We start from the raw sequence: 9,184 nt of genomic DNA, 5'->3' as shown, positions 1-9,184 counted from the left end.
ATGTTACGTCTTGTTTAAAAATTGACGATAACTCGAGAATTTTCGGGAATGGAATCGGTTAGGTAGCCCTCTGGTGGGAAATGCCAAAGGTAGCGCTACAAATTTTCATTTCTACGCACCGTCGCCATGACAGTCTGACTACGAATCCATTTTCACTTAAGGTAGACTCGTACTTTTCTTCCATCGCGAACAAATTTTAAATCACAAAAAAAAACAAAACAAAATCAGAATACCTATCCCAACTTAATTTATTCTTTTTTATTTACCACCCTTTGCATATGTTTATTACAAAAGTGCTCGAGATATACAACGGTTATCCGTTTTAATTTTATTAGATTGTTCGGAAAGTCATTTCGTTTTTTTCTTTTTTTTAGTGAAAATGAAACAGATTTTTTTTAGAGTGTGTAAACATCTTATCAAATTATATATTCTCCATTTTGGAAAACGAAACGACTTTCCGAACAATCCAATATTTTTCCATTGGTAATCGATGGCTCTGGTCGTTCGATTAAAATTGTACACTCGCGCCAATAAAAATGTTTCAAGAATTTGTTTACTCTATCGAATACTTGTTATATTCTAGTCGCAGAAAAAAAATTATACGCATCTCTTCCTATAATCTATGGCTGGTAACCCTAGTCTCGAAGAAACACATCGCAACTGTCATTGTTCTATCAGTATTTTTTATTATTGCTACAATAATTTAATATTATCTCATAGATCATAATTATCCTAGCTTTTTACTAATAAATCTTTTAAATGGTTCTTCATCGGATAAAGGAAAGGTAGATTCTGGATTTAAGATAAATGAATCCAGTATTAAATAATAATTCGAGCGAGATGTATTAAATTCTCGCGTAGTGAAGGTAAGTAAACGTATGGTCAAGTCTGCACACGAACAAAACGATTCTGTCGTGGGAGTTTGGAGTTCTGTGTGCTGATGAAATTGGACGCGAGATTAACGCCGTCTGTCTTGAGTCCGACCCATTCAGAACACATAGAGAGAAACTAAAGTTCAACGGGAAATCCCCAAGTTATAGAGGGAGCGATACTGTTACTCGCGTTAAATGGTGGATTCCCGCAACGGTCGCAATCCCAAATTAGTTTCAACAGTATCAATTGCTTAACAGCAGTCGAACAATGACCAGTTTGCTGGACACATCGATACCACGTAAACCGCCAATCTTTCTAAAACAATTTAAAACACATCCTAATTAGTTAGATTATTAACTACAGATTATTATTAGTGCAAGATGATATGGAAGACTTCCCAATCTTCCGCCCTGATCTTTAATCGTATAAATCGAAGAAAAGTTTCGTTGAAATTTAAAAGAAATGAAATCACATGAGCGTTGCACATTATACTGCAAACAAGATAATTAATCCATGTTAATAATTGTATCGCGGTACAATTTTGCCGCGTTATTAAAAATAATTTCATTTTCTAGTCTCCAAATCGACTAGATTTCGAGGCAAGTAAAGCGAATAATGATAGTGCAGTTGCCGCGTTATACTAGACGCCGTTGGGCATAGTTGTTTCGTTCAAACGTTCACAAGGAACGAGCAACTAATGCGTAACGAAGCGCGTAATACTTCGGTAATGTCAGTGCAACGATGTGAAATCAACCTAGGAAGACTGTTACACTCGGTACATTTACTAAGGAAACTTCAAAGTAATGATGGCGCATATTAGATAAAAGAACAGCATAGATAAAAACAATATGGCCGTTTATTGATTATGAAGAGCAACAATTTCACGCTCTTAAAGGTGAATAACCGCTAGTCGGTATATGCATGTAAAGTGATACTTTTATAATGGAAAAAGTTAAGCGGATCAACTCATAACGTTGGCTATGGTTTGTTGATTGAACAATTCTAACTGCACAGCGTTAAGGAACATAGGGACGCTGTGTTGTTGTTGCAAGTATTGTTCCATCAACGGCACAAGTGTCGCGGAGAAGGTGGTTTCCAAAAGATCTACGCCCCCTTCCACGATGTGGAAGAACAGAAAGTCTTCCGGCGATTCCGCGTATTGACTGAACAATTTATATTGGCCCTCTTTGGTTCTGTCCACTCGCCATCCGAACAACTGATAACAGGCTTGCCGATACTCTTGGGACGATGCTTTGAAGGCCTCTTTCAAGCGAGCTATTTTGATCTCATGAGTCTGTTTAAGTTCTGCTATTTCTAAATGCAAAAGAATAAAACTGTACTAACAAACTGCTTTTAAGAAAACGTATGCAAAAAAAAAAATTACGATACCTTGGTCTTGAAGAGAGGAGGTTGTCGCATTGCTACCTCCTTGTGCAATCTTGGCTCTCAGCTCTTCTACTTCTCGTAACAACGCCTTATGCTTTCCATCCGCTTGCTGTTCTGCAATAGCAGCAGGATTCATAGTGAAGTGTAACACCTTCGTGTTGCAATTAAAATCGCCTTTCAACGCTCGATGTTCTAGTTCATTCTTCAGTCGATCGATTTCCGCTTTTAGCTTATTACACTCATCCGCTTGATTGTTAACTTCTGTCCCTTGCAGATCGGCCTCTAATTTGGCAACTAATTCCCTGAAATTATGGGTACCCTCAATAATCATATGGAAACACGATTTATTGCGACACAAATAAACTTGTAGAGGCTACAAAAACCATCGTGTCGCTAATTTATTACTTGCAAAGAACCATAACTTAGCATCGCAAGTTGGTTACCGAAAATCATAGGAAAAGACACGGTACAAGAATTTTTCTTTCTTTCTTCAAAACACACCCCAAATATATTCACTCTTGCAAAAACAAAATGAACCTTTTAATTACTAACAAATATATCCATCTCCACGTAATAGTAAAGCAGCAATTGGGAAACACCTTATATTAATGTTAAATATTGTATAAATACACACTGGACATAGAGAACCTATATACTCAAAGTGAACGTAGTAATGGTTTTATATATAATTTTATATCTACCTGTAAGCGTCTATAGCACGTTCTAATGCAGGAACTCTTTCAATTATTGCATTGTTGCTATCCATTGTTATATCTTTCTCGTATAAGTCTAGTTGTTGCCTATAACTGTCTCTTTCTCTCGTAATCAGTAACATTTTCTTTTGTAACCTGTTTACTAATTTGTTCAATTTTTCTTTAGAAATTGTTACATCTGTGGCCAATTTTTTAACTTCCTCATAATTTTTCGATAAACATTGAGATTCCCGTAACGCAGCATCCAACTTCGATCTAAGCTGTCCTTCTTCTGATTTTAAGACTAGTTCAGCTTGTTGCAATCGATTTAACTCCCGTCTTAAAACAGATGGCCCACCAGTAATTCCGATTGACTCGTATTCAGCCAGATGCAACGAAAGTTCCGTTTTTTGTGCCTCTAATGTGGCAACTTGCTGTTCTACTTTTTCTGTATGTTCTAATCTGTGAATTTACGAATGTGTTTTAAACAATAGCATAACTACATGAATTATAAGAATGATTCGAAATTAAATACCTCTTTGTTAGATTAGCCATTTGTTCTTCCAAAAGTAATTTTCCTCTAACAGATTCCTTTAATGTAATAATAGTCTCCTTTGCTACATTAAGCTCTTTCTCTAGCTCATTTGCTTTTGCTGCTCTTGCAGTTAACATCTTCCCCTCTTCCCATAATGCTTGTCCTGATTCTATTCGCTCAATTTTTATTTTCATACTTTGGTACTCGACATTTTGCAATTCTAATTCTTGTTGTTTGGTCTGATATTCTTTCAATTTTTCCTCTAACTGTGTAATTCTTGCTTGTGCTACTTCCAATTTTAGTTGTGTTTCTGATGTGTTTGCAGCTTCTTTTAAAGCTGATGCATCTTTCACAGGAGCATGCTGTATTTTGGACTTATCATCCAATAATTTTGAATTTTCATTCATTAATATCATTGTTTTTTGCTCAAAATTTGTCTTAACCTGTAAATTATAATTTTTATGTACAAAGTACAAAAATACAATAGTGCAAGTAAATTAAATAGAGCATTGCCTCCTCACCTGAAACAGTTCTTTTTCTATCATAGAATGTGCTTCACGTGTATCTTGAATTGTTCTGCGTGCAATATCAAGTCGTACTTCTAATTGTTTGATAGTTTGTTTATCCTGTTCCGCCTGCATTTCTAAAACACCTTTCTCTGTCTCAAAAACATCTTCCATTTGTCTACGTAATTTATGAAGTTCTTGTACAGCAGCCTCCTGATAAGACAACCTTGTTTTTAACGATACAACCTAATCAAACAAATATAAATGCATCCATTAAATGAAATTCATTAAATTTTGTAATATTTATATCAACAATAATAAAAATATATCACCTCTCCTTTCAGTCTTCTCCATTCCCATGGACTACCTGGAACATTATCCGTCTCACTTTTGTTTGAGGTTGACTTAAAAGAATCATCAATTCTGGGCCTCTTAGGTGAAATATTACATCCCTCATGATCACCAACTGATGTGTATGCAGTTCCTGATAATCGCAATGACACATTGCTGCTACTTTTACGATATGTTTCGATACCTGACCGTAAATCCTTTATCATTTCAATAACACTTGTTGGATCATCTTTATCCATCTAAAACAAAAAATAATACACATTATAATTAAACTAGTTACAATTACAAGCAATACAAAGATTTCTTGAGCCCCCTTTGTTCCTCTAAACAGAATGATATTCAACTGATTAAACTTACTTTAACAAGTTATTATAAGCAAATAGAAACACTAAAACACGAATTGCTATATTATAATTTAGTTAGATAAACATATATTAAAGTATGTATATCGTTCAGAATATATGCACTATAACTTCCGTTTCGACTCGTTCAATGAACCACTTTTTTACACTTGCTTTGTTATTTTTCGTTTTAATGTTATTAACTACCATTACTGCTACACACACTCCAAATCCACGCTCTATAACAGCGCAATTAATGCATACTATAATAGTATTGTAACATCACACAAGTGGCATCTCTAGAAATACTACGTAAATACACTATTGCAAGTTTACATTTAAAATATCTCAAACTTACGAGACCTTAGAGAGGAAGACTCTGGTAACTGCTGGTAACCAAACCTCGTGACACCCAACAAAGCTGTATAGTTACTGATTATTAATGCCAGAAAGAGCATCCTGAGTTTCCAATCTACCCTGCGCCATATTGAATTTCCCTACTATCATGCTGATAAATACACAAACTGCGTATCTGGTAGCTCTGCACTTCGGACAATTTCGGGAAATAGAGAAAGAAGACGAATGTGAGGCTTCCTCTCTTGTTCTCGACAGAGCTAAAGTCCGATTTACAGACAAATAGTTTAACTCAGGTCTGTCAATAAAAGGGGCCCCGTACATAATTTAATTCCCCAATATTGTCATCAATTATCAGAGACAGATAATTTAGAAAGAAAGAAAGAAATGAAAAAGCGCGGATATTAACTACATTGGACATATGTCACAGTTAACGACTTTGTATGAAACTTAACTTGTATAGATCTAGCTTAACTGACTGACTACGCACCGCAAAAATACAATATGGATATTTTGAATCTTGTAAGATTTGGTATTGATATTTTAACTTATTGCAATGCATTACAACTAATAAAAAAAATCGAATTTTAAATTAATGATTTTATTTGTAAAGAGCATTCTGCATAACTTAGACCTTTTAATATTAGCCTCAAAAAGAAAATCAATAAAAAGATTGAACCATATTTAAAGGCCACAGAAAGTTTCTTCAACCTGAAATTTGTATACATTACATTACTTATTTCACTTTTTAACGAATAAAGCTAACAAAAAAAAGAATCGTATTCATGAAATTTTATCAAGAAAAAATGGCATTTGAATGTTCCACTATGTGATTAGTCAGTCAGACCGTTTATCGCAAATCGAACTTCAAATGCGTCGAAAACGAGAGAGAAAGCCTCATATTCGCTTTCTTCCTCGTTTTCCCGAAGTTGTCCGAAGTGTCAAATTCACGAAATTTAATATGACGCTGAATAGATCGGTGGCGATGTTTTTTCTCGTATCAATGTGTAGTGTGTAAAGTGTAGATCTCTACACTAGGGATTTCCTCAAAAAAAAAAAAAAACGTTTGTAAAATACATGGTAACAGAAACGTACTAAATTAAAATCACTAGAAAAATCCTGTGAGCATATTATGTACACCTGTAAGCATTAATTCATTCTCTCGTAAGGGGAAACGCACTAGTGCAACTCCCTTCTCCTTCGGGGTAGCTTGAAGTGCTACGCGTAGTATTATATCACTAGCCATATGCGGGAAATTTGTAACGAAGTATTTATAATTTATTTGAAATATGTAACCTCAATGTGACTATCTACATGCATGCAACAAGATGTATAATTCGCTATGAAATGCGAGTCCACTGCTGAACTAGCAATGTCTTCGAGGTATGTAAAGTCACATACAACAATTATATTATTGAAATTAATTTCAGTACGTATAACCAGTACTTGACAAATTGCATGTATGATTATGGATAAATAACGATTCTCTGTTAATATACTCATATATGAAGTATAAATATTAATTAAATATATTTTGTTTTCAAAAATTCAATACATGTCATTATACTGAACTGTACTGAAATAAAAATTATAATTTCTCCAATGAATAGTATACAAACATGTACAAGCAATATGTTAAAACAAATGACATATATAAAAAGTATAGAATACATTACAAAGCTTCAAAATATAAACAATGTGCAGCATACATTAGAGTGCATAAAAATGAATATAATACGTAATATTAGCAAAATAAAAACTTAGTTAATTGTATTGTATGCTTTGTATCCATTAATTTTGAAATGTATTGTATGCTGTATATTCTTTATATAGTAAAGGATTGATATTAAATGTTGTATGTTTGTCACATTTTAAACAGTTGTAATGTATTCTACACATAACTATTCTACACATAATATGCCCCATATTCTAAGGTACTTCTCAGTTTCTAATGTATTAAATATGTATAATACATTTATGAGTATGTTATATAATTACAATATGCTAAATATTATTTATATCTATTGAAACTAAATTTCAACATGTAGTGAAATATACTAAATAAATAAAAACCAATGTATCTCACAGATTAATATTTATTTGTATACATTAGACTCTTTAGGAACTAAAGTATCCACAAAATATTAAATTTAATTGAATAATTTATATTATTGCTAATTTATATAACTGATGTATGCTCTGAAAAGCATAATTAATCATTTTTACATATAATATAAATTATGATTTTATTATTTCAAAAACAAAAATAATCGGCTATAGGTTTTTCGCATGTAACTAGCAGTATAATATTTCTGCGCATCTTATTGCGCAACGTGCTCGAGAGCTATTCTCAAAGGAGAGGAGAAACCAACGCTAGTGCGTTTTCTTTTACGAGGGAACGATTAAACTCGCAGACACGTCTATTGTGAAAGAGACCTTGTACGCCGTTTAGTTCCCCACCATTGTCATTAATTGTAAGAGACAGAGCTAATTTAGGAAGAGAGAAATAAATGAAAAAGAGCCGACATTAACCGCATTGGACGCGTGTTAATAGTTAACGACTTTGCTTGAAGGTGATGGAGATGGAGTAGGAGAAATTCTCTAAACTTTAGAGCTTAACTTGTCAGGGCTGCTTGCAGGTGTACATATAGTATAAAATAAAATGGTTGCTCAGAATAGCATGACTATTTTCTGCCTATGAATTTTCACTAGACATTCGACCAATAAAAACACGAATTTTGTTGCGGAAAAGCCAATGTTTGTTATACACCAAATAACTTGAACAATCAATGAGTTTTTTAATTATTTCAGAAAGACAAAACAAAATGATTCTTCAAATTGAATACAGAATTTAATAAAACTGATTAATAGTCGTACAAAAACATTAATAATCACATTTCCTAAACATCAGCATAACGACTGTTAATGTTACTTATACCGCAGTGCGGAAACTTGCGTGTTCCGTTGGCAATAATTGATAAATAAATCGTAAAATATATCAACATTGTAAAATGAAATTGACTTGATTTTATGTTTACTTCTTAGAAGATATTCAGTTAGAAAAATGTACTTTGTATACTTCTGTATAAGTTTATTAGTCAGCGTATCATCGAAAGTTTGTGGGGTTAGTATACTTTAAACATTAAATTGTTTAAAATAATTTGTCACATTTCTACAACACAGTTTATTAAATTTTAGATCGAGCTGGACTACGATGGTTGGTTACAGTTAAGATTATGGCATGCGTTTAACGACGAACCAGAACCAATTTATATAGAACGAGGAAACATCACGGTGTCTAGCGTACGTAGCGGTGCATCCGTTGTTGGACAAAACGGACTATTACAACCTCATATAAATGAGCTGAAAAATCTTGCTAAACAGAATGGCAAGTATAGGATTAAGGCAGTTGCTCGAACTTCTTCAGGAAATGAAATAACATTCCTAACTTCTGTACCTGCGGTAATTATACTTCTACTATTGTTTGTAGCGATTGTATGAAGGTTATTTATGTTTTTATTTTTGTGTATAGTGTTATCTTCTTGGTTCTGATCTTGAAGATGTTATAACAATATGGTTGGACAATGCTGCGGAGCCAATAGTTGTAAGTCAAACATCGCCTGGTCCCTGCAGCATTGAGAGTCCATTTACAAATATGTGGACTACTAATGTTATTGTTAAATATCCTGATGGTGGACCAGTTCCAGATACTGCTACATATATTCAGAAACTCGAACGTGAGAGAGAAGCGAGGGAAAGAGGAGAGGCCAAAGATAATAGACCTTATCTCTCAAGATATGTAAGCATTTTTCCTCTAATAGAATTCAATATTTTTATTTTCATACATATTATGCATCATTATCTTTATGTTTTAGTGGGTGTATATTTTTCTTGCTTTCATCTTTGTTGTTTTATCATCTGCAACAAATCCAGAAGTTGGGGGAGCAGCAGGTGGTATTGCCCAAAGACAGTGATTCAAAGAGTGTAGCGTTACAGCTGCATGTGCAGTGTGTCTTCAAGTATGCTTGTGTGGGAAAAGTTTATTTATAAAATTTATGATGTACATTCGTAACTACAGTTGTAATAATCATAACTGTACCTTCTCCTAAATAAATTCTACGACTTAATTAAGTCTGCTTTTGTTTC

The 9,184-nt window shown here is 33.6% G+C and overlaps 2 protein-coding genes across 3 annotated transcripts; one reads left to right on the top strand and one right to left on the bottom strand.

Moving 5' to 3' along the window:
* Positions 1–1,711: 1,711 nt before the first annotated feature.
* Mad1 (Mitotic arrest-deficient 1) lies at positions 1,712–5,178 on the bottom strand. 2 transcript variants are annotated; one of them, XM_076308484.1, is made up of 7 exons: positions 5,048–5,178; positions 4,325–4,582; positions 4,008–4,238; positions 3,487–3,929; positions 2,961–3,413; positions 2,263–2,561; positions 1,712–2,187 (listed from the first exon to the last, which is right to left on the bottom strand). In XM_076308484.1, the coding sequence occupies exons 2-7, from the start codon at positions 4,580–4,582 to the stop codon at positions 1,835–1,837; spliced, it is 2,037 nt and encodes a 678-aa protein (XP_076164599.1). In that variant the 5' UTR covers positions 5,048–5,178; the 3' UTR covers positions 1,712–1,834. The 2 variants fall into 2 exon arrangements, with proteins under 2 accessions (XP_076164599.1, XP_076164589.1); XM_076308474.1 differs by lacking the exon at positions 5,048–5,178 and adding an exon at positions 4,701–4,999.
* A 2,284-nt stretch (positions 5,179–7,462) lies between these two features.
* Emc10 (ER membrane protein complex subunit 10) lies at positions 7,463–9,174 on the top strand. The gene is made up of 4 exons (XM_076306698.1): positions 7,463–8,162; positions 8,237–8,500; positions 8,571–8,837; positions 8,914–9,174. The coding sequence occupies exons 1-4, from the start codon at positions 8,103–8,105 to the stop codon at positions 9,010–9,012; spliced, it is 690 nt and encodes a 229-aa protein (XP_076162813.1). The 5' UTR covers positions 7,463–8,102; the 3' UTR covers positions 9,013–9,174.
* Positions 9,175–9,184: the final 10 nt, after the last annotated feature.

Source organism: Ptiloglossa arizonensis, chromosome 1 (genome assembly GCF_051014685.1).
Source record: "Ptiloglossa arizonensis isolate GNS036 chromosome 1, iyPtiAriz1_principal, whole genome shotgun sequence".
In the NCBI taxonomy this organism is placed as follows: domain Eukaryota; kingdom Metazoa; phylum Arthropoda; class Insecta; order Hymenoptera; family Colletidae; genus Ptiloglossa; species Ptiloglossa arizonensis.
This window is presented reverse-complemented; position numbering and strand designations above follow the sequence as displayed.

Excerpts from the sequence above, each read along its gene's own strand:
- Mad1 (XM_076308484.1), bottom strand. The coding sequence starts at position 4,582 with ATGGATAAAGATGATCCAACAAGTGTTATTGAAATGATAAAGGATTTA. Across the intron at positions 3,414-3,486 it reads ATGGCTAATCTAACAAAGAG|ATTAGAACATACAGAAAAAG; the intron begins GTATTTAATTTC and ends GTAAATTCACAG. Across the intron at positions 2,562-2,960 it reads CGTGCTATAGACGCTTACAG|GGAATTAGTTGCCAAATTAG; the intron begins GTAGATATAAAA and ends CCATAATTTCAG.
- Emc10 (XM_076306698.1), top strand. The coding sequence starts at position 8,103 with ATGTACTTTGTATACTTCTGTATAAGTTTATTAGTCAGCGTATCATCG. Across the intron at positions 8,501-8,570 it reads TCCTAACTTCTGTACCTGCG|TGTTATCTTCTTGGTTCTGA; the intron begins GTAATTATACTT and ends TTTTGTGTATAG. Across the intron at positions 8,838-8,913 it reads GACCTTATCTCTCAAGATAT|TGGGTGTATATTTTTCTTGC; the intron begins GTAAGCATTTTT and ends TTTATGTTTTAG.